At 24.9% G+C, this 26,762-nt stretch overlaps 1 protein-coding gene across 1 annotated transcript; it reads left to right on the top strand.

The window, feature by feature from the left end:
* Positions 1-6,670: 6,670 nt before the first annotated feature.
* Positions 6,671-9,349, top strand: LOC124940296 (extensin-2-like). The gene is made up of 2 exons (XM_047480809.1): positions 6,671-7,285; positions 8,993-9,349. Exons 1-2 carry the CDS (start codon positions 6,671-6,673, stop codon positions 9,347-9,349), a joined length of 972 nt encoding a protein of 323 aa, XP_047336765.1.
* Positions 9,350-26,762: the final 17,413 nt, after the last annotated feature.

The following is a 26,762-nucleotide window of genomic DNA, read 5'->3' as shown; positions in this document are numbered from 1 at the left end:
ATCATGAGTCAAAAGATTGTTAATTCAAATGCAAAAGATGCAAAATCCCTAATCATTCTCAAAGGGATTGTCGATTTCAAAATCAGGAGAAGAAAGAAGATGATGCAAAATTTGTGAAAGAAGATTATGACGTTATGTTTGTTTCTCTAAATGGTGAAGAGAAGTCAAAAAGTCGATGGTATTTTGATAGCTGTGCTAGCAACCATATGACCAGCAATAAAGATATGTTTGTGGAGCTCAACTTAGACATTACTTCAACCGTTGTTCTTGGAGATGGTTCATATCAAGACGCGAAAGGAAAAGGAACCATTGTTGTTCCAACTTCGAGAGGTAATAAAAAGCTTATCACGGATGTTCTTTATGTCCCTAATATTTCATATAATCTTCTTAGTATTGGACAACTTATTAAGAAGGACTTCTCGGTATATTTTGATGATGGAAGATGCAAAATATTTGACAAAAAGAAGAATGTGGTTGTGGCAACTGTCGAAATGAAAGATAAGACTTTTTCTCTCACGTTTCCATTGAAAAATGACTGTGCATTAAATGTGGAAAATGAAGATTTGTCTAAGCTTTGGCATCTTCGATATGGTCATCTAAATCAACGGGGACTTCAGCTGCTAAAAGAGAAAAACATGGTGGTTGGACTTCCTTTTATTCAAGTGATGAATGATATATGTGAAAGTTGTATTTATGGAAAGATGCACAAGCTCCCATTTCCCAAAACTACATGGCGAGCAAAAGCACCACTTGAACTTGTCCATTCTGATATATGTGGCCCGATGCAAACTCCTACTCTTGGAAATAAGAGGTATTTCATTCTCTTTGTTGATGACTATACAAGAATGTTGTGGATTTATTTCCTTAATCAAAAGTCCGAAGCATTTTCTATTTTCTTACGATTCAAGTCTCTAGTTGAAAAGGAAAATGGTCATATAATGAAGTGCTTGAGAACTGATCGTGGAGGAGAATATCTCTCAAATTCCTTTACGGAATATTACAAAGGATGCCGATGGGAGGAAAGTGCCCAATGGTGGAGCTCAGATCAAGGTTAAGGTATTGCCTGGACCAGGTGTTTGGGGATCTGAACAAGCCGGAATGGTGAAGGATACGGGAGATTGTACTTGGGCAGTTATATGGTGAATGTGGAATGTAATGGAAAGCCCATTATGGGTAGTCCATTTCCCGTGTTCTTGTGTTTTTCGGTGTAGGTAGGTAGGGACGGACCCAGGATTTCGAACCGGGGTGGGCTTGAAAATAATAACGATAAAATTTTGAAAAAAATAAGTATATAAAAGTAAAGTTTTACCATTTTTTTAATAATTAGATAAAAAAACAATGAATTATATTAATTTTTTAAAAAAAATGAAGAGTAATGTCATATTTCTAGTGTAAAAAAAAAAAATTTTTTTTTACGGGGATTCATCTACTCAATTTATTCATATTTTTTTATTTAATTTATCAAGCCTATCCCAAATAATTCATCTTGAAATTCCCAACATTAATATTCAAAATTTTGTTTTTTCACACAATATTAAATACAATATTGTTAGACAATAAATTAATGTAGAAATAATCTAGCTAACAAATTATAAGGAAAGTGAAAGAGCCACATTGATAAGAGAGAGGGAATTTTTTTATTAATTAATGTTTTTTTTTGAAAAAATCAATATGTTAGGACATTTTTTTTCTTTCTGAACATTAACATGTGCAGGAAAGATAGAAAATATATTGTTTCTTTAATTAATTTTTTCCGGGAAAATGGTCATGTTCGGGAGAATTTTATCCCGAACGTGGTTACGTGAGAAAAATAATTATTTTTTTCCGGTAAAATAGATATGTTCTGGAGATTTTTGTCCCGAACAGAGACATGTGCAGGAGAGAGAAAAAACTATTTTTTCCAAGATCAAATGAACATGTTCGGGAAATTTTTTATTTCTCTCTTCAACAAGTGACAGAACACGTCAGATTCATGGCATTGCTTTCGTTTCAATCGATTTAGAAGAAGATTCATGGCATTGCTTTCGTTTCAATCGATTTAGTAGAGGATTATTGTAACAAATGAGGTTTCAATGCTTGCAATTTGTTTTATTTTGTTTATTCTCAAATTGATTGGAATTCATGAAAGATTAGCCATTATGAAAAAATGAAACATCTTCATCAAAAGCAATTTTATTGAGTGACTATTATTCTATTGGAATTACATGTCATCAATACATGCACATTTTCCTTTAACACACCTGGGAGTACCATGACTACATAAACACTTCTTCATATTACATATAATTTTTTCTTCAACAAAACATTCACACCTTCCATTTATGCACGCTGGTAAACCAATTTGACATGTAGGACATTCTGCTAGTGTCTTACATCCTAATGTTTCTGAGAATAAAAGACCTGTAAATATATAAATAACAAAATTATAAATGAATTAGGTCAATATAACAAAATTATAAATGAATTAGGTCAAGATAAGAGAAAAATAAGTATTATTTCTATAAAAAAAAATAATAATTTACCTAGAAGAATCATAAAAAATACTATGTTAGGACTATTTTTTTCCATAATTTTTTTACAATCTATAAAAGAAATCAAGTAAGATGAAAATATAATAAAGTTTAGTTTCTATGTAATTGTCTTACAAGATCATGATATATATATCATATAAAAGTAAAAGTTATCTATGTGGATAACTATAAATTAAATTATAAAATGATTAATTTTTATAGATAATTATCAATTAAATTATAAAGAAAATCATAAAATAAAAATATAAAGTTAAATTATAAAGAAGATCATGATAATATAATATAATATAATATAATATAATATAATATAATATAATATAATATAAATTAAATGTTTTTCTTTTAAAACAACTTTTTAATGAAAATGTAATATAATAATGAATTAAAATATAAAGAGATTTTTTCTTTTCTTTTTTCAATTAAGTATATAGATATAATCATATAAATATATATATTTTTTTTTATCAATTTAGTGTTTTGTGTTATTTGAAATATTTTACATTACATTCAAATAATTTAATGCCCCATCAAATTTTACATTATTAATTTATATTCAAATCATGAAAAATAATTTTATTGTATTTTTATAATACTTTAAAATATTAATATTATGTATATAACATTTTATTCAAATAAAAACTTTTACATCAAACAATTTTATAATAGATATTTTTATTTTTTAAAATAATCTAAAATAAAAAAGCTCTCAAATAATTGTTTAGTATTCAATTTAATTTTACAAATGGTTCTATCATTTAGATTAATTATATAAACTTCACTCAAATAATTTATTTTAAAAAGTATTTATGTTTTATACTTTTCTCAATTATGAATGTGTTCATTTTAATATATTTGAAATAAAATATTCTATAATTATTTTTCATATTTATTAATTTTATTATCAACTAAATTATATTTTTTTATTTAATTAAACAAAATTAGTTAAAAAAAATAGATATCAATATCTTTATATTTTTTAATTATTTTATATAATATATATTAACCTATCTATATAAACATATTTAAAAAATATATTGAACTTGTTGTCTAATTAATAATTATTAAATAAGTTATGAACATAAATTTTGTTATAAAAAATTGTATAAAAAATTGTTACGGGGTAATATAACCTAATCCATATTTGATTGGATGTTAGAAAGTTTGGATTAATACTAATATGATATACCTACATATTTATGCTAATATTTCAATTTTTTTGATGGGTTATCTAGCTAGTTTAAGAAAAATCGTCGAACTTTTAATTATCGTAGTAATTCGACGGGTATCATTCATAATGATATTATTACGACATTTTTTAAGATTCGTTACGAAAAAACAGTAAAAATTGTTAAGGAGTTAATTGTTTTCTTGGAGACTTACGAGCTCGATAAACCTATTGATTATTTTTTTTCTCATGTCAAACTTTGTTGTTGTTTTTAAACGATTTTTATTATTTTTAATATAAATACACGTTTCTTTAAAAAAAATATATATATTGAAGTGTCTAATTAAAATTTTCAATTTAAATCTAAAAAATTTATATATGAAAATACTAAAAAAACTTTTAATTCACTCTATATAAATATTTAAGAACTATTTTCAAGTATAAATAAAATTGTTTCACATATATTTGGTGAAATTCATATTAATAAGATTTATAACCATTCAATATAAAATCCTATAATTCACTTAAATTTAACAATATACCACAATCAATTATTTTATATTATATATATATAATATGAGTAGTGAAACTTTGTCATTGTGCATAGAATAAATTAAATGATAACTTGTACATATGTGAAGTCAATTAATCATTTTTTTATTTTAAATTATATACATATATATATATAAAAGATAAATACATATATTTTAATTTATTATATGATATATTATTTTATAGAAATTGAAAGAAATTTAATATTAAAAATTGAAGAGTAAGAGTTTATAGTTCTTAAAATATATAATTTAACTCTAAACTTTACATACATGAAAATGACCCAGACTTCTTACAAATCCATACTAATTTTGAAATTATATGAAGATTTTTTTGAATGAAAAACTATAATATTTTTTCTAGATAAAAAGAGCAACCTTATTGTGTTCTTGTTTCAAACCAGATTTTGTACCTCATGAATAGAAGTTTCTTCAAAGTGCATAATTGCTTGCTAATTATGTCACTCTTAAAAAAAATTATTTCTTATCATTTTTCTGATTTTTATTATATATATAATTATAAGAAAATATAACTAATAGTATAATAATGAGCATGACGGATCTATGTTAGAGCTCAGGAAATCACATCGAAAATATATATATATATATATATTTACGATAGAAATGTGACATGATCCATGATTTCTTAATATTTTTTCAATTTGAATATTTAATTTTTTTAAATGGACAAAAACTCATATTTATCTTCTCAATTTATTCATAATTTTTCATTTAATTTTTTAAGTTACCATATTTTTTTTCTTAAATCTACACTCAACTCTAATTTTTGGATCCTCTTAGTAATCGAGAAATTTGATTAAATGACACTCAAAGGAGAGTCATTCTCAAAACTAACATTCATAATATCTTTTTTCAAATATAACTTTTTTTTTATTTTGATAATTTTACCCTAACTATTATTAATTTTTTTTTCTTTTTCCCTCTTATTTCACCTCACTTTTTCTCTCTCCTTTCCCCTTCTCATCTTCCCACAACTGCAACAACCCCGCTCTCTCCGAATCAACGACTCCCCAAGCAATTTAGTAGGAATCACTATTTCCTTTGCAGTTACAAACTATTTCACCTCAAAATAATATCTTGTATTTCTTGGTTAATTAATTATATACACCAAATAATAATAATAATCACTATTTCCTTTGCAGTTACAAACTATTTTATTACAAACAATTTTAACATGTTCTTGCTGATTATAAGTAATTAGTTAAGAGTTTCCTCATAAAATAATTCTAATAACCAAATTGCTTCTTTTTATCTAAATAGTGCATCATTAATACACATTAACACGATGCAATGCAAATTTATCTTGAAACAAATCTTGATCACAAAAAAATGAGAAACAAAAAGAAAACGATGGTAAGCAAACAAAGCGCTAGGTATACTGACTATTTTGGTCTGAATTAATTTGCTTATATCAATTTTCAATAGAATTTGTTGAGGATGAACCTAATAAATTGTAGTCTAAATATAGGGTAATAATGAGTAAATTTGAAAATTTCATGCGAAAAATTGGCTTTTTAATTTAAATGATGTACTACGAGATTAAAGCTGTCAAATTTAAATGTAATGTTTTTTCTTGACATATGTCTGGGTTGGTCTATATGTTTAAACATCGCGGATTGTTGATATATGAGGATTGATATTTTCAAAGTATTTATTTGATCACATCGGTTTTGATCTATATTTAGTTGTCTTTACTTTCTTTGTCACATTTTTGTCTTTTTTTTTCTTGATTGATGGTAAAAACATGTTTTCTTTTATTTTGATCCGGATTTATTCTCTGGTGGCTAGAATTAGCCACATCGTCATGACCTTTAATTTCAGAGCGTTTTTAATATGAATCGAACGTGTTTTTAGCCAACAAAGTAATATTTTACAAAAAAAAAAAATCAAAAGCTCTATACAGGCCACTTGAATTTTAAAAATGTTATAACAAAGAAAGATCGTATCGAAAAACAACGACGAAGTCAATAGTACTACAATAAAAAGAAGAAAAGCATTACAACTTGATTCATTTTATACCAAATAAGGAGACCGGGAATATAAGGGGATTAAATATGTCCTTATTTAAAGTAGTTGATTGGAAGCTTTCAAAGGAGCAAATTGAATATAAATTGTTATGTTTAATGGTTCAACTTACTTACTTTGTCAACCGGGCTTTCTTTGTCTAATGGTTGGGAATGGTCATGGAATTAAACTTACATTTAACCCTTCTTCCATTGACATATGGTAATTTAAAAATATTAATTGACTGGAAAAAGGGAATTGTTTAAAAAATGGGAGATGTCTTTAATATAAAACCACTGTATAAAGGGTGATCCCTCCCATTGCCAAAGCATCTGCCCTCCCATTGCCAAAGCATCTGCAACGACTTTAGGATTCTGGAATACAAAAAGGCTTAAGCAATGGCAACTTATTATAGGCCACTATGGGCCTTGGCACTTTGTCTCGTGTCTGCGGCTATGGTAGCAGCAGACAGCGACTATTATTCATCTCCACCGCCCCCACCATCACCGTATGTCTATAAATCTCCGCCACTGCCGCCATACGTTTACTCATCACCGCCTCCTCCACCTTATGTCTACTCCTCGCCTCCACCACCGCCTTATGTTTACAAATCACCGCCACCTCCTCCTTATGTTTACAAGTCTCCTCCACCGCCTCCTTACGTCTATTCTTCACCACCACCATACGTCTATAAGTCTCCACCGCCACCTCGTTATATTTATTCTTCTCCACAACCACCTCCTTACGTTTACAAATCTCCTCATCCACCTCCTTATGTTTATTCATCACCACCACCACCTCCATACATTTACAAGTCTCCACCCCCACCTCCTTACGTTTACTCTTCTCCCCCACCACCTCCTTATGTTTACAAGTCCCCACCACCACCTCCCTATGTTTACTCTTCTCCTCCACCACCTCCTTATGTTTACAAGTCCCCACCACCACCTCCCTATGTTTACTCTTCTCCTCCACCACCTCCTTATGTTTACAAGTCTCCACCACTACCGCCAGTGGCGGACCCAAAATTTTTTTCTCGGGGGGGCCAAATACATAGTAACGTAGCTTTTTTTTTGCAACCAAATAAATGCATTTTCTAATTAAAATTTTACTTGGTAATTACATAAAAATACTAACAAACACAATTACAAAATACTAATAAGCACAATTACTAAATTATTCTTGTCCATGAGTCGGTACAAAAGAAGACAAATTTATTCTACGAGATTCCATTTGTTGAAAATATTGCAATATTGGCTCATTTTCAATTGTTGAGAAAATATCTTTCTCAACATATACAACTAAACTATCATTCATCCATTCATCTCCCATTCGATTACGCAAATCAGTCTTCACGGTTTTCATTGCAGAAAATACTCTTTCAACGGATGCAGTTGCAACTGGTAAAATTAAAGTCAACTCTATCAATTGATAAACCAATGGAAAGACTATATGTTTTTTCTGTTGCAACCAATTTCTGAGCAAAAATTCTCAAGTCTTCAATTGAAGAAAATTGAGGATCATCCCGCAAATTAAATAAGTAAGCCCGAAGTTATTGTTTCAAAAATAAATAATCTCTGCCTGTGAAATCTTCGGAATAAAGTTTGGCAAGACGAATGAGTTTACAAATATCAAATTTGGAGAATGAATTTCTAGGATGAAGACATGATATGCAACCAAGTAATTATGTATTAACTTCTGAAAAATGATTATGCATTTCTTGCATAATCAAGTCAACAACCTAGCATTAAATAATAAATAATAATTATTAATAGATAATAGATAATAAATAATAACTATTAATAGATAAGAAATAATATTTATTATACCTGACAAAAGATTTCCACACGATAATGATGAAGATTATTGATGAGTTCCCCTTTTCCTCTTCGCCTACTATTGCTATCAATTATCATATGCTCATTCATATCAAGTATTAAGATCGGGTGTAATTGACAAAAACTGTTAACTTGGTCCAAAATATCATGCCATCCATCTTCTTTAAATTTTTGTAATTAATTTTTCGAACTCGCAATCAATGACATTGCTTGAACTATATTTTGATATCCTCTTTGTAGGCAAAGTGATAACTCACTTGTAATTCCCAATAAATTTTTCATCAAATGCAACACAAAAACAAATTCATAAAAAACTAACTATATAAAAAAATATGAAAATCTAATTTAATAGATTTCAGCCTAGTTTTATGAGAATATAAAAAAAATAAAAAATATAAATAAGAACAAAAATACAAAAACGTGATAAACATATATTATCAAGTGAATAGACACTCTAGATTACGATTATAGAATATTAATGCATATAAAAATAATATATCAAAATCTTTATTTAAATACCGAACAAAACCAATGTAACTAATGTAATAGATAAAATACACTCTAGATTACGATTATAGAATATTAATGCATATAAAAATAATATATCAAAATCTTTATTTAAATACCGAACAAAACCAATGTAACTAATGTAATAGATAAAATTAAAGGTGAGGCCAAGGTTTGATCACCTGACCTCATGTTCCTTCCAGTTACAAAGCCAACTAGATTAAGAGTTACTTGTCAAATATATATATATATATATAAAAACAAATTACTTTAAGGTTGGGGGAGGCCCGGCCCCCAAGGCCCCCCTTGTAGGTCCGCCACTAACTACCGCCATATGTCTACTCTTCTCCACCACCACCTCCTTACGTTTACAAGTCTCCTCCTCCACCACTATACGTCTATTCTTCCCCTCCACCACTTCCCTACGTTTACTCTTCCCCACCACCACCGCCTTACATTTACAAATCTCCCCCACCACCTCCCTACGTTTACAAGTCCCCTCCTCCACCACCATACATCTATTCTTCCCCTCCACTACCTCCCTACATTTACTCTTCCCCACCCCTACCGCCTTACATTTACAAATCTCCCCCACCACCTCCTTACGTTTACAAGTCTCCTCCACCACCACCATACGTTTATTTTTCTCCTCCATCACCTCCTTATGTTTACTCATCTCCACCGCCACCTTCTTACGTTTACAAGTCGCCTCCACCTCATAACGTCTATTAAGACACAAACTATTATTTGATATATGTGAGTATGATTTACTAATACCATACTTAATTTAAAATGTTAGAGGTGTAGAAGACGCTCTCTCCACAATCATCCACAAATTAAGTCATTTTTTTTTACTAATTTAATTATTTTCTCTCTCCTACTATATATATATACATTTATTTCATAATATATATACATATATTTCTCTTCTTTAATATAATTATTATTTTCCTCATTTTATATGAGTTTCTCTCTCCTATCATAATTATATTTCCATAATTACTAATTTATTTATAATATATTTCCTAATTAATTTTTGTTTTTATTTTCTCTCTCATTATATATATATATAATTAATTAATTTTGTATAGCTAATAATTAATTTATTTTGTATTTTATCACTTTTTCATTTATATATTAAGTTTCCTTCCTAAGTAATGAAAAGTCTTTTTTAAATTATTAGTTTCCATATTTATTAAATTAATTTTAAAAAAAATAGTTAAAATATATATATTTATTTTCTCCCCATATTTATTATGTATATATATATATATATAATTTATCTCTCATAATTAATTTGTGTATTTTATCTCACATATACTTATTATATTTTTTTAACATTTTATAACTGTTTCTCTCTTATCATAATTACCATAATTATTTATTTATCTTTACTAATTCATTTTTATTTTATTTTAATAATTTCTCTTTCCTAATTATTATTTTTATTATTTTATCTTAAATTAGAAATATATAAGAGAAAAACATTAAATTTAATAAATGATAAATTAATGGGAATTAAACATAAATAAGAGAAAACAATACAAATATTTGTGAACTTTTCTTTCTCTCACATGTTTCTTTTTTTACTTATCTGTTTCTCACCTAATCATTTTTTACTTAGGATTTTGGACGAAGCTGAGTAACATGAGTGACAACTTCAACTTTGAGGATTTCGAACTGGAGCTGATGAATTTTAAAAGCAATTTCACTTTCTATTCTTTCTCTTTTTCAAAAAAATAAACAGCATATATCTTACGAACCCTAAACTATTTATCTTTTACGGTTAAAGGTGATGCAATGCTAACTGGAGGATGGTCTCATTGGCCTTTTGTGTTAAATCTAACATCTGACAGTTGCCAATTTCAAACTGGAGCTGAAGGATTTCGAAGATTTTACTCCCTCTTTAGACCACATGGTCTTTTATGTTTAATATTGGTTTTTAAAATTTTATTTTTTAAATAATTTTTTATTTTATTTTTTAAATAAATATAAAATTTATTTGTAAGATAATATAATTTTTTTGTATTATTATAAAATTAATGATAAAATATAATATATATATATATATAATGAAATAGAAAATAAAATATAAATTAATTATTAGAGTTACCAAATTTATATATATATATAAAAATATTAGTTAGGAAGAAAAAACAATATATATAAATTTAGGAGAGACACTTAATATTAAATTTGTATCTCTAATAATTAATTTTTTTTTTTATTTTCTCTCTTCTCATTTATATATATATTTTTCACATTGTCTTATTAAAAAAATTGATAGAAAAATAAATTAGTAATTACAAAATGAGAGATAAATTAATAATTATTATATTTTTTTTTAGGAATTTGATCGTTTACATATTTATTTATTTTCATAAAATTTACTTATATTATGAAACAATTATTAATAATTAATTATATATTTATATTATATATTTTCTCTTCATATAAATATATTCTCTTTTATTAAATTAAATATTTTATAAAAAAAAATTATTTATATTTTCCCCATATAACGTAAGGTATTCTGCAAGTATGTACCTTACTAATAATAATTCTGCAAATTATATGTTATAATAATTACTAATTTAACTCTTATTTCATAATTACTAATTTATTTTTTCGTTAATATATATATTAATTTTTTCTTTCTAATTAATTTTTTTTTATTTTCTCCCTCATCATATATATATATATATATATATATATATATATATATATATATATATATATATATATATATATATATATATATATATATATATATATATATATATATATATATATATATATATATATATATATATATATATATATATATATATATATATATATACTAATTTATTTCTTTTACCATAATTATTAATTTATCTTTCTTATTTTATTTTCTCTCTCATATAAATATATTATTTTTCACACAAATTACATAAAATATATATTACCTTATTAATAATTTTATATATAATATTAAATATCTATTTATTTTTATGTAAAAATATTTATAATAGACATAATAATAATAATAATAATAATTCTCATTTATCAATAATTTTATATAAATATAATTTTTTTTATATTTTCACACAAATAAATTTTATATTTTTTTTTAATAAAAGAAAAAATTATATATATATTTATTTATTTAAAAATTAAATATTTTAAAAATAAATAACATTTCTCTCACCTAAAATTTATGTATATTAATTTACTTTCCTAATTTTTTTTCTCTCTTATCTTTTATATATATATATATATATATATATATATATATATATATATATATATATATATATATATATATATATATATATATATATATATATATATATATATATATAATATACCTAATAATAATAATTCTCAAATTTTCTCTTATAATAATTATTAAATTTAACTCTCATTTCATAATTACAAATTTCTTTTTCTTTACATTTTTATATATTTTAATTTTTTCTTCCTAATTAATATTATTTTATTTTCATTTATAACTTTAATAATTAATTTATATTTTTATTTCTCTTTATATTATTTAATAGATTTCTCGGGGTTTCAATTATTTTTAATGTGTAACTCAATCAAGAATTGTTTAGATAAAGAAGTAATGCAAAGCCAGTTGTGCGAGAAGATGAGATTGATGCACAGGAGGATGTGGCGTTCATCGCTTTGTCTTCTACTAACATTCCACGCTGTAACTACAGGTATCCTTAAGGTACACATTGATTTTTCTGAGTTTCGATTGATCTTGTATTTTATTACACTTTTTGATAGACGACCTACTAGAAAATTGTTCTGTTGCAGGACATCGTAGATGGTGAGTGCATCGTCTTCTTCTCCCGATGAGACAACGATGGCGATGAAGACGACGAGGAAGAGGAGAGATGAGAAGAATCGGAGGAGTGATGTGATAGTTGTAGGATACCAAGTGTTCGACGAAATGACAAAGAGAGGTTCTTACTTTCTCATCTCCTTTAATAAATAAAACTTTTATATAATTTTTAGAGGAGAGTGCACCTTCCACCATTTTCTCAACTTTTGATTTCTAAAAGTTGTCTAAATAAATTTATTCTTCCTAATTGCTTAAAGTTTGAACCAATTTTAAACTTTTTTTAAAATTGAATCTAGGGTTAATTATGAGATTATATAAAAATTCATCAGTTGAGACATAACAATGGTTGTCACATATTTGCCTAGTGATCAAACAGAGAACATTATATGCCAAAGTATAACTATATATGAAATAAAATGAAGAGTCACTAACTAATATATTAAATTAAATTAAAACTCATATTTTAGATTATTAATCACAAAATTTATTAAATTAATTTTAAAATATATTTTTATTTTAGTTAAAATATATATTTTTCTCTCCATATATTATATGAACCATGGTTATAACACTTTTTTATTTAATTTAATTATATATTAGATTTTAAAATTAATTTTGTCTTATTCTTTTATTAAAAAATTTAAATAATATATTAAAAAATAATTTTGAGGAGTAATAGAAGAAAATATTGAAGAGAGAGAAGAGAAAAAAAAATTGTTATTATTTTAACAAATGTCAAGTAATTTTACTCTCCCAATCCCTTTTTAATAATTTTATACCTTATATAATTAATTAATTTCTTTTTATTCATTTTATTTTTTTATCTATATTTAATTATTTTAATTTTAATTTTTATTAATTTAATTTAATTATATATTAAATTTATAAAATATTATTACTTTCGTTTTTAATTCAAATTTCCAAATAATTTATTAAAAATTATTTTATATTCCTTCTTATTTATTTTTATACAACTAATTAATTTTCTTTTATTCATTATATATTTTATTTATTATTCATTAACAATAATTAAATATATATACATATATAACTCCATATTAAAATATATATTTTTTATTTTTAATTCATATTTATTTTATGCACTATTATTTCAATTCTTTTTTTTAATTTAATATAATAATATATTAGATTATAAAATTATTTTTACCTTAGTCTTTATTTAAATTTTCTAAATAATTTATTATAAATTTAATTTTGTACCTTATATAATTAATTAATTTTTTTATTAATTATATATTTTATCTATTATTTAATTTTTTTTATTAATTTAAAATGATTACATATTTGATTTTAAAATTATTTTTATTTTAGTTTTTATTTCAAATTTTCAAATAATTTATTAAAAGATTTTTTTATACCTCCACATTTATTATTTATACAATTAATTAATTTTCTTTTATTCATTATATATTTTATCTAATATTTTTTAACAAAGATTAAAAATATAATTAACTTCATATTTATTATAATTCATCATTATTTTAACTCTTTTTTTTAATTTAACATAATTATATATTAAATTTAAAAAATATTTTTACTTTAATCTTTAATTAAAATTTATAAATAATTTATTTTAAAAAATAATTTTATACATTCTCTTCATAGGTATTATTTATATAATTAATTTTCTTTTATTTATTATATATTTTATCTAATATTCTATTATTATAATATATTTAATTAATTTAATATAGTTATATATTAAATTTTAAAAATATTTTTACTTTAATCATACAAACTAGTTATAAAATAATACGAATAATCAACCACTAAAAACACTAAATTAAAGGAGATGATAACACTATTTTATATTAGTAGTCTTTATATTTATTAAAATAATTTTATAATTTTAGTTAAAATATAAATTTTATTATCTCTACATATTTATTTTATGCACAATTATTTGAACTCTATTTTAAATTTAATATAATTATATATTAATTTTTAAAAATATTTTACCTTAGTCTTTAATTGAAATTTCTAAATAATTTTATACCATATATAATTAATTTATTTTATTTTATTCATTACAACTTTTATCTATTATTTCATTATTTTTTTATTATTATTTTAATATAATTATATATATATTATGTTTTAAACATATTTTACTTTAATATTAATTTAAATTTTTAAATAATTTATTAAAAAATTATTTTTATACCTTCTTTTCATATTTAGTATTTATAAAATTAATTAATTTTTATTTATTCATTTATATATTTTATCTATTATTTATTAACAATGATTAAATATATATACATACATAACTCCATATTTATTATATTAACCATTATATTAATTCTTTTTCTAAATTTAATATAATTATATATTAAATTTTAAAAATATTTTTACAATAATCTTTAATTAAAAAATTTTAATAATTTATTTAAAAAATAATTTTATACATTCTCTACATATTTATTATTTATATAATTAATTTTTTTATTCATTATATCTTTTATATATTATTCCATTATTGTAACTTTTTTTATTTAATTTAATATAATTATATATTAGATTTTAAAAATATTTTTACATTATTCATTAATTTAATTTTTTTTAGATGATAGAGTAGAAGATGAAACAATTATATACAAGAGAAAAGACACAAACATATATTTTGTTTAAATATTATTTTCACCAATTTGAGATAATGTGATAAGTCACGTTTAAAAAAATGTAAAAATAAAATTTATATATATATATATATATATATATATATATAATAATAATAATAATAATAATAATAATGCTTAAAGTCATCAAGGCACCACAATAATCAATGTCATCAAATATTTTCTCTCTACTCTCTCATACACTATTTCTTAATTGAATTTCGTTTCTCTTTACTACTAGGAAGTGACCAAAACCGAAAGATTTAGCCAAATCTTTCGGTTTTACCCTTCTAATACAAAATTTTTGATATTTGACTTTTTTAATTTAATATTTTAGCTTCATTTAAGCATGATTATATTATATCTTTAAAAAGATAAACACAATCATATACTTAGAAATTAAACACAAACCCCTACACATACAAATATAAAACATAATTACTCATTCTAAGTATAATCAAACATAAACATTTATACATCTTTATATAATCAAACACAAACCTATACTTGTAACTTCAATCACAATCTCCGTACTTAAAATATTGACTCACAATTGATATGTTTGGACAATTAAACAAGATTCATGTACATAGAAACCAAAACACCAATTGAAAAATGGAAAAGATATTAGGGAAGAGAGACCAAAACCAAAAGATTTATATTAAATCTTTCGATATTAAAAGGTAAAACGAAAAGATATACATAAATCTTTAGGCTTTGGCCTTCAATAACCAAAAAAAGAAAACTATTGGAAAGTGACCAAAATCGAAAGATTTAGTCAAATCTTTCAGTTTTACCCTTCAAAACCGAAAGATTTAATACAAATCTTTCAGTATTTTTGACCTTTTCAATTAATTATTTTAACTTCATTTAAGCATGATTATATTATATTCTTAGAAACATAAACACAATCCTATACTTAGAAATTAAACATAATCCCCTACACATACAAATATAAAACATAATCACTCATTCTAAGTATAATTAAACACAAACTTTTATACATCTTTATATAATTAAACACAAACCTATACTTGTAACTTCAATCACAATCCCCATACTTGGAATATTGACTCACAATTAATATGTTTGGACAATTAAACAAGATTAATGTACATCAAAACCGAAATACCAATTGAAAAAGGGAAAGAAATTAAGGAAGAGAGATCAAAACTGAAAGATTTGTATTAAATCTTTCAGTATTAAAAGGTAAAACTAAAAGATGTACATAAATCTTTTGGCTTTGGCCTTCAATAACCAAAAAAAGTAAACTGTCGGGAAGTGACCAAAACCGAAAGATTTAGCCAAATTTTTTGTTTTACCCTTCAATACCAAAAGATTTAATACAAATCTTTCGGTATTTGACCTTTTCAATTTATTATTTTCGCTTCATTTAAGCATGATTATATCATATCCTTAAAAACATATACACAATCCTATACTTAGAAATTAAACACAAACCCTATGCATACAAATATAAAACATAATCACTCATTTTAAGTATAATCAAACACAAATATTTATATATCTTTATATCAAACACAAACCTATATTTGTAAATTCAATCAAAATTCTCATACTTTGAATATTGACTCACAATTGATATGCTTGGACAATTAAACAAGATTCATTTACATAAAAAACAAAACACCAATTGAAAAAGGGAAAGAAATTAGGTAAAAGAGAACAAAATCGAAAGATTTGTATTTAATATTTTGATATTATAAGGTAAAACTGAAAGATATACATAAATCTTTTGGTTTTGGCCTTCAATAACCAAACTGCTGGGAAGAGGGCAAAACTGAAAGATATAGTAGTTTATATCTTTTGGTATACCTCTTAAAGAAAACCCAACATTTAGCCGTTTTTGAAACAAAAAATTGGAAGGGATCAAAGCTGAAAGATATAGTAGTTTATATCTTTTGGTATATCCCTTAAAGAAAACTCAACACTTAGTCGTTTTTTGAAATTTCTTTTTGAAATGGATCAAACCCGAAATATATAATCTATATCTTTCAGTATATCCCTTAAAAAAACTCAACACTTAGCTGTTTTTTGAAAAAAATTTGGAAGGGATCAAAGCTAAAAGATATAGTCTACATCTTTTGGTATATCCCTTAAATAAAACCCAACACTTGGCCGTTTTTGGAAATTTTTTTTAAAGGAACCAAAGCCGAAAGATATAGATATAGTCTATATCTTTCGGTATTGACACTTTAAAAAAAGACTGTTTTTTAGATGGATTCAAAGTTCGGTATTGTCACCAAATACCGAAAGAAATATAGAGACTATCGGTATTTTTTCTTATTGGCGACAGTTTTCTTTCTTTCGGCACCTATATCGACAAATATATAAATCTGTTAAAAAATCTCTCTCAACCTCAAATCAATACAGAGAACACAACCATTCAAGCATCATAATGACTTTGAACACCAAAGCTGGAATTTTTTACAAACTAAAATGGTAGATTTTGAAATAAGAACTTGAGTAATTTTTTTTTTTTTTGTATGTTAGGTGTTCTCACAATGCTCTTAGGACAAGTCTGTTTAGAACCTACGAAAGACAGTATAATCTCATAAAACAAAATATGCACAACCACATTCAAAGAAAATTTAAAATTCATCTTTTTCATTTTTGATTCGTTTCACCTATTTACATTAATCTCGATTCATCATAAGAAGAATTTAGAACTAATATTCATAGCATGATTGGACCAGTAAGCAACTAAAACACATAAATGGCATTCACATCATTATCGGATTTTTTAAGAATCGTGAATTTACATGATAAATGGAAGATGTAGATTATTTTCATTATATGAATGGAAATGAGAATGGGTGAGTCCCAAGAATAAAATCGAGTTAGTGAATTTGTCCACATCGGAAAAATAGAAAAATGTAGCATTTTTCCATTAATCCAAGTGGGGTTTAATTTATTTGCATAATGCATTTTATTGCATAAAAATAAATAATATATTTGGATTAAATATTAATTGAATGAGTCAGTTAAATGGGGATTAATATCAATGTGCAAATGAGAAATTTTTAATCAAATGCAATGATAAATGCATACGTTTGAAACCTTTCACATGCAATTGATGAAAATGCAATTGATTGCATTAATTGATTTTATTCCTACGTTAAAAAAAATTAGTCATTATGTTGATTGACTAATTTATCTTTATATATCTCAATTGATCACACGTTGTGAAGAAGAGATATAACAATTGAAGAATTACATAGTTTATATCTTTCAATCACCCTAAATGAATTTTAATTGGTTTTATTTTCAACATCACAAGAAGCTAGCTACTTCTTAGTTTTTCAGAAAAACCTTCCATTGATCATTTTAATTGTGGCTTCACACAATTTTGCTTTGATCCCGGTGATAGTTCATGTACGTTGGTCAAGTTCGTTGTGTAGTGATTCTGGTGCTGAATCACTACTAGATTCGTTGTACCCTGTGAGACAGCCATCTACGATAAGCTCCAGCACAAACGGGAGACGGTGGAACTGTTTTAAGGGAAATGTGCTAAGCACATGCCTCGAATCACATCTCAATCGATGATTTCGTTCTTTGTATATCTTATTTATTTTTATTTATTTGTAACACCATTTTATATATATATTATGTTATTTCAAGACAAGAATACTAACAGATTAGACCCGTAAGCAACTAAAACACATAAATGGCATTCACATCATTATCGGATTTTTTAAGAATCGTGAATTTACATGATAAATGGAAGCGATGTGAATACTCACACGGCTAGCCAAGGAGTCCAATAGTATGCTTCCTCGATCTTAACCGAAACAGGGAGACCTAACTCTGATGTCGACAATCTAAAACTTCAAAGAAATATGAAAATGGCCGATATTTTCTCTTCTCCTCCTCCGCTCTCTTTTTTCGTCTCTCCAACTCGCAATGACTTCTCTCATCTCTTGAAACCAGCCCGGTCTCAGAGCCAAACAAACCAACATTCTCATTTTTGAATTTTCAGAAAATCTTTCGAAAGTTGATTAGACTTATCTCTTTTACATGGTCTCTATTTTGTGTAAGTGCTCGGGGGAAAATAATTATTGTCTTAGTGTTTTCTGATGCGTTTAGACCCCGTTTGGCCTGTTACTTTTTAATCTGCAGAATCAACATACATAATTAATTTAAAATATATAACTTATTTTAACCCATTTAATTAATTTGTACCATTTATTTTATTAAAATGAATCTAAATTTTAATTATAAATAGGGTGTAAAATTATTGTGTCTACATAAATATTTTTCTCTCTCTTTAATTTATTTATATATATATATATATATATATATATATATATATATTTCTCATTTTTTTTCTTAAAAATCTATTTATATAATATTTTCAAAATCTTACATACAAAATATATATATATATATATATTTTTTTTTTATAAATTTAATTTAACAATCTGGTCTAAAAGTTAAATTGTTCATATTTTATACTTGAAAAAATGGTTTGAATTCTTAATAATGCAAATTTGAGAATGAAGTATTATAAAAACTAAAATGTGAATGATAATGATATATGTGGGTGCGAATTTGAGGGATGGAGAATGATGATTTGATTTGAATGGATGTTAATAATGCATCATTAAAGGTATTATGATATATGTGGATGTAAATTTGAGAAATAAAAGATATATATATATATATATATATATATATATATATATATATATATATATATATATATATATATATATATATATATATATATATAAAAGAGTGTTAAGACCTAACTCAATCTCACAATATATACCCAATTTGAAAGCGCCCGTAGAGTTGGATATGGGTTTGGGTAAAAGAAATTAATTTATTTAAAAAATAAAATTTAATATCTTAGTGAAATATTAATTTAAATGAAATAATATTTTTAATTATTATATTTTATTTATGTATATATTAATAAATTTAATAATATTTGTTCGTTCAAATAACTCCAACCAACCAAGTATTTAATCAATTTAATAATGTCTTTAAAACTATTTATCTATATAATATTGATTTAAAAAAAAACATCTGACAAATCGAATGTGTTAGGTAATCACAAAAAAATATTTTTGTAACCAAAAAAATTTTTTATCGGTGTCCGCATTAAAGTTTGAGGTTCGAGAATTTCAACATCGGTTTGCGTGTTAACGTGTTAAGAATATTTTATTAAAATAAAATATTATTGATAATTCCTTACATGTTTTGAAATTAAATGAAAATAATTTTTTTTTTAAATTTGAATAATCCGAGGATTTGCGTTTAATCAAATGTCAGTATGATTTTTTAGAAATTCGTAATTAAATTAATTTAAAGAAGATTATTTATTTAAAAACAGATCATCAATTGATTTTTGAAAGTCAATAAAAAAATGGCATACGTGTACAAATGTATTAGCCAGAGTTTTTTTTAGTTTATAGTTTGGTGATACTCGAGAAATGACTTTGGTGTTTCATCTTTCGTACTCGTTTTGAAAACAATCTCTACTTTATAAATTTGAATTTTGAAAATCAGTTGTGTAACGTTTTTATTTTAACTGATTATTCTTCTAATCCTACGCATGCAAGGGTTTTAGCGTTTATTTAAAATATTATACAATAATATTGAAATGTTGGTACTTGATAACAACTAGGGAGAAAAATATCTGAAGAATATCAGTCATTTAAGAGCATTAAGGTTTAAACATAAATCTCAAACTAGGCATCAAAATATATTTGTTTGTGAAATATCCCAAAAATATTTTTAAATCATTCTCTAATTTTTGAGATTTTTAAAAAATGATTTGATGTTCTAAATTTACAAAAATAATTTTGGATTTTGGAAATGGGAACCAACCAAGCCTTTGGACCGGTGTCCTAGGTCTTGGGTTTGTTTTATTGGTCGAGGGATAAGAGCCCTCAATCCTAGGTTAGGAGCATCTCGGACGAGGCTTAGACTCCTTAGTCGGACCTCTTGGTCTTGGCTGAAAAACCTCGGTTTGGGTGCTAATAACTCTCGGTCCTAGGCTAGAATTCTCGATCGGGTGTCAGAATTCTCGGTCCTAGGTGTAGGAATTCTCGAACGGGTGTGAGACTCCACGGTCCTAGGTCTGACATCTCGGTTAGATGTAAAAATTCTCGGTCGGACCGCTCGGTCCTAGATGAAGAACATCGGTTGGACCTCTCGGTCATGGCTGAAAAGCCTCGGTCGAACCTCTCTTTCCTATGACAAATTTCTCAGTCAAACCTCTCGATCCTCAAGAACATCAAAATTGTAGTTTTTACAATTTTCATGGAGGCTTAGATTCTTCGATTCAAGGGCCTGGGTAGGTTCACAAAGCTCCCAAGATTATTTAGAACGCCACCCCCAAGATATCAATCGACAATGGTGATGATCAATTTATTTAAAATAGTTTGTAGCCAAAACTAGGTTTTGGTTTTAAAGTTTAAGGAGTTAGCCAATAACTTATATATACTTCATATACTTGATTGATAAAAAAACAAAAACAAGAAAATTGGTTGTTTGAACCAAATTAAGTTCTCAAAATTTTTTAATTATTTTAAAATTTTAGTTTTTTAATCAAACTGGTCGGGATTGATCAAACATGATCCAAATAGTTGTTCAACATCATAAGAAACATGTTGAGATTCTTTCTAGACAGTTATTCTTGAGAATTAACACAAGAACATCAAACCCGATTTTTAGATTTTTAAAATTCAAATTTGAGTTTTTTTGTTTAAGATTGATTGATTTATTCTAACATAAATAGAAAACTTGGAAATGATCCTAGAATCTATTTCCAATCCTAAAATCCAACAACTAGACAACATACAAAACTAAAATATAAATATTTCAATCTTAAACTAAAAGTATAAATTAAAGAATGATTGAAAGCATACCAAAGATTGGAGAACACTCCTTAGAACTTAGGGAAACTTTTGGGATGTTTGGATCTAAGCTTTAGAGCATTATACGAAGATTTTGAAAATCATAAGTTTTGAGCTTCGATGGCGGATTTTTAATTTCTTCTGATTTGAGGCTTGAGATGTTATCTCTTGGGTTTGGATTTGACCAGGGAGGCTACTTATAGCCTTCCTAAGTCGGTGGAAGTTTTAAGTGGATCGAATCATCCAAAAGTCATTAATTGCGTTTTGGTTGTTCTTCATCCCACTTGTCGGAGTAGTGATTATGCCTATGGGGATAGGAGAAATGATCATCGTGGTAAGGTGACCATTTTTGCCTTTTGAATCAAAGATATTGATTAATGAGAAAGTTCCATCTTTAAAAAATCAAAGATGGATATGTTCTTATCCTCCGGCGATCACGTTGAAGAAGACGATTAGGGTGTGAAACAATGTCGTTTCGGGAGAGAATGTAGACGCGATGTATCTCTTTGTGTTCTATCGCGTTCTGGCTAACAGAATTTTGCGTAAATCAGTTTGCTGCTTCATGGCGCACAGTCATTTGCTTGCAGCGGACTACGCAGGCATGTCTTGGGTGCTAGATGAAAATCTAACGCTCATCGCTCATCTGTTGTACTTGGTTTTGGCTATAGCTTTCCTTCAGGTTTCGGCTACACTCTTATTTTAAAACCTTAAGGGTTTGTTTGAAATTAATTTTTTTACCCTTTTGGGTTTAGTTTAGATCTTTGTAAATATACAAAATATTAAAATAAATATGATAAATATTTTTTCAATTTTTTTTTTTGTATATTTTAGGATTAAATAAACAATTTTTTGGGGATGAGATAGGTACCTCTCATTTCATCCTAAATTATTTATTTTAATCCTTTAATTTTTTTAAAATTATTTTAAGATAAAATGAATATAACATTTATCTCAAATAATTTTATTTTTTAGTTTGGTCATTTTCTTTATTTAATTAGATTTTAATAATTATAATAATTAATTAAATTAATTGTTTTAATTAGGTGTTAGTCTTGAGAATTATTTTAATTTTTTATTTGAAAATAAATAAAAAATTATTATTTTAATTTTATAAATTAGGTAGGTAGAATTTTAATGTTTAGCGTTTTATTTTGTAATGATTATACTAAATAATAAATAATTACATAAAATATAAGAAATAAATATTTAAATAAATTTTATTTTTAAAAATATTTCTATCTGGTTCAATTATAAGGTTTATACATAAATTATTTATATGTTTTCATCAACTCCCGTGTTTTCAAACAAATTGTTTTAGTCTTAAATATGGTGTCTTATTTTATCTTATTTTTAGTTTGACTAAAGATAGAGAATGATGGACTTTTGTTTGGAAATGTTTAAAGTTGGGATATAAATATTATTAGATTTGTTATTGTGTGTTAAAAATATTATTTTATTTAAATTAATACCTAATAAAATATTTATAACAAAAATAATTTTTAAGTAAATTAAAAAGAAAAATCATTCAAAACCCAACTTCATATAGTAGGTAGCTGGGTTTCCAAAGAAGTCCTTATGTTTAGATAAGTGTATCTAATTTTGTCACTTGAGATCAAAAGTTTAATTTTTTTTTTATTTGAAAATTTAGTACTACTGACTATAATTATTATCTTCATTTTAATTTAAACTGTTTTAAATAAAAATAAAATGTTTACTATAAAATTATTAAACATAAAAAAATAATTTTATTATTATTAAATAATAATAATAATAAAGTTATTTTTAAAAGTTAAAAAAATTCGATCAAAGAATATGTTTTACTATAAAAAAAAATAATATTTAATTCAATTATATTTTTAATATATAAACACAATTCATTATATTTTTAGTTTTATGAAAAAAATCTTTATAACATATTAATTTTTAAATATGTTCGATTTAATTAATTAGATTGTCATTTCAAAATCCATGACAACCACTGTCATTTTCGAATTCTTTGAAATAGTGACATAAATCCATTCTCTCCTAACTATTTCTTTACTTGTTTGGTATTCATTATTTTAATTAAATATAATTATTCGATAAAATCAATAACCCACAAACAACTTTATTAAGACATGTATTAATTAATGTATTATAAAAAAAAATTAACATTTAACATTTAAAATATTAAATATCTTGATCATTTTGACTCGCAAACTATTTTTCTTATTTTTTAAATAATATTATAATTCTACATCATTCAAGTCCTTAATTGTCGGCTAATGGATTTTGTTGGATTTCATTGAATTCCCATATTCTAACCGCGTGAAGAATTAAATAATGTCAATTTAAACACGTGTCATAAGAAGCTTCTTAATTTGGGCGTGAAGAATAATATTTGTATTTTATATTTAATTCAGTTTATTCACTCAAATATTTAAATTACTCATATCTTACCATCTTTATTATAAAATTTAAAATACTAAGTATAAAATGATTCAAGTTATTTATACAAATTTACAATTTCACAAAAATTCAAATAATTAAAAATTAGGATTCATATCTAATACTTAATTATTATAATATATAATAAATTTAGAAGAAAATGTGTAGACTCACATGTAGAACACTGAAACTCATATTGGTAATGAGTTGGAGTTTTTATGCTTATTGTTAATCTAAATATGTGTAAATGTGAATAATTCTATTAAAGTAAATAGTTCACACATCTTTGAAAAATATAAATAATAATACAGAGTTATTATTTTAAAAAATATATATATATATACTAAATTTATTTGGCCCAATTATTTTTTAAGGTTTAAACTTAATTTTTTTTTATTAAATAAGTTCGAACTTTAAATAAGACTTTAGATATCATAATTTTAGTCATTTTAGATATTTTACAAATGAATAAACTCGCATTCTTACTTTAACATAGTAGCTCCATTTTTTTAAAAATTAATTTACATAATAAAAAATAATTTTGATTTCTAGTTTGGTTTTTGAATTATAAACATTTACTCAAAAAAAATGTATTATAATTCGAATTGATTTAAAATTTAATTAAAAATTGAACATAAAACTCGAATTTAGTTTATTCGAATTCGGTGAGATAGTCTTATTCCTCGAGGTTGTGGGTTCAAACACGTCACACAATATGGACCCAACCTTTAAAAAAAACATTATTCATACATAAATATCTCAAATTATATCAATTCCACTAAAAAGGTATCAATATGAGTTGCTATTAACTTTGTAAGATTAAATTAAAAATCAACTTCAATTTCAAACAGGCCTAAATAAAGCAGTCAAAAGATTGACTTTTATGTTTTATAATCCATATCCAAATACTATAATTTCAAGAGAAGTAATTGTGAACTTTCTTACCTTCTTCTTCTTCTTCCAATGTTCAAAATAAAGCTATAAAAAGACACACCCATATTGTAATAATGAACAAACAACCATTTGACAAAAACAAATCACAAACAGATCAAAAGAGAGAGAGAGAGAGAGATGGAAGGTTTGATTCCTTATCTTATTCATGCCTTGAAGAAGCCTAAACCGAAGCACATTTATGACTTCTCCGAAGGATCCAATCGCAGCTACCACTTGCTGATGGCGCCGCCGGCCGATTCCTCCCATGGCTCCTCCCACCGCCGCACTCGATCAGATTTCTTAAATTCCGCCACCGCCGATCACTTCGCCGTCGAGTTTCGCCGCTCAGGAAGCCTTAACAGAGGATCAATCGCTGATGTTGGTTTCAGGCAAGACCAGATCCAAACACCGACCCGCCCTAGTAATAATAATAATAAATTGAGGCGGTGAAAAAAAATATAAATATGTTGTAATAAGGGTGAATTGTTTTATTTAATTTAATTTTATTTATTATGTTGATTGCATGATCTAATTGGGTAGATCTTATTAACTAATTCATTTTTTCGTTTGCTTGTTATAAGCAATTCTTTATGTAATTAATAAAGATTGCATTTTTTTATTTTATGTAAATGAATTATCATATTAAAATAAACACATATATATTCAAAATGTTAAATATTTGGCAGTAGAATCTCCATAATTTAATAATAATAATAAAAAAAGTTCTGATTTTTATGATGAAGGTGTAATGGAACTTGGAATTTATTCTTTTGGATGTGTAACTAAATTGTAATATATTTTTGTAAACATTGTGATAGAGTTTAGTTTTTTTTATATTTGTATTGTTGACTAAAATAAAAATTTACTAATTTATAAATTACTTTTAGTATGAATAAGGCCGTGTTCTTATTTAGGTTTTCAAATAATCCAATAAAATCAATTATCACATCCCTTTCTCATCTATTAAATCAATCAATTCATTAATCAAAATACTCTTTATTTTAAATTATTATTATTTATTTTATTTATATATATAAATACCCTTTTAAGTCTTTTTATTAAAAAAATATCATTATTTTCTCAAAATTATCATCCATCCATAATTATTATTTTTTTCCTCTAGATTATTTAAATAACCTGAAACGAACCAACCTAAAAAAAGATGAACATATTTTTTAAATTAATTTAATTTAGGGTAGTTTAAGTGATTAAAGCATTTGCATAAAAAAACACTAAAATCTTTGATTGAGTTTTCAAAATTCACAACAAATTTGGGCAAAAAAAAAGGAAAAAAATGTTAACACAATCATACTAACCAAATAAAAATAAAATAAAATACTTTTACTTCTAAGTAAATTTTCAATAGAAAAAAAAAAATTGATAGTATTCAAATATTTGGACAAAAAATAATAAAGGCAACAAACATA

This window comes from Impatiens glandulifera, chromosome 1 (genome assembly GCF_907164915.1).
Source record: "Impatiens glandulifera chromosome 1, dImpGla2.1, whole genome shotgun sequence".
NCBI lineage: Eukaryota > Viridiplantae > Streptophyta > Magnoliopsida > Ericales > Balsaminaceae > Impatiens > Impatiens glandulifera.
Note: the sequence above shows the minus strand (reverse complement) of the source record. Positions and strands in the feature narration are given on the sequence as shown.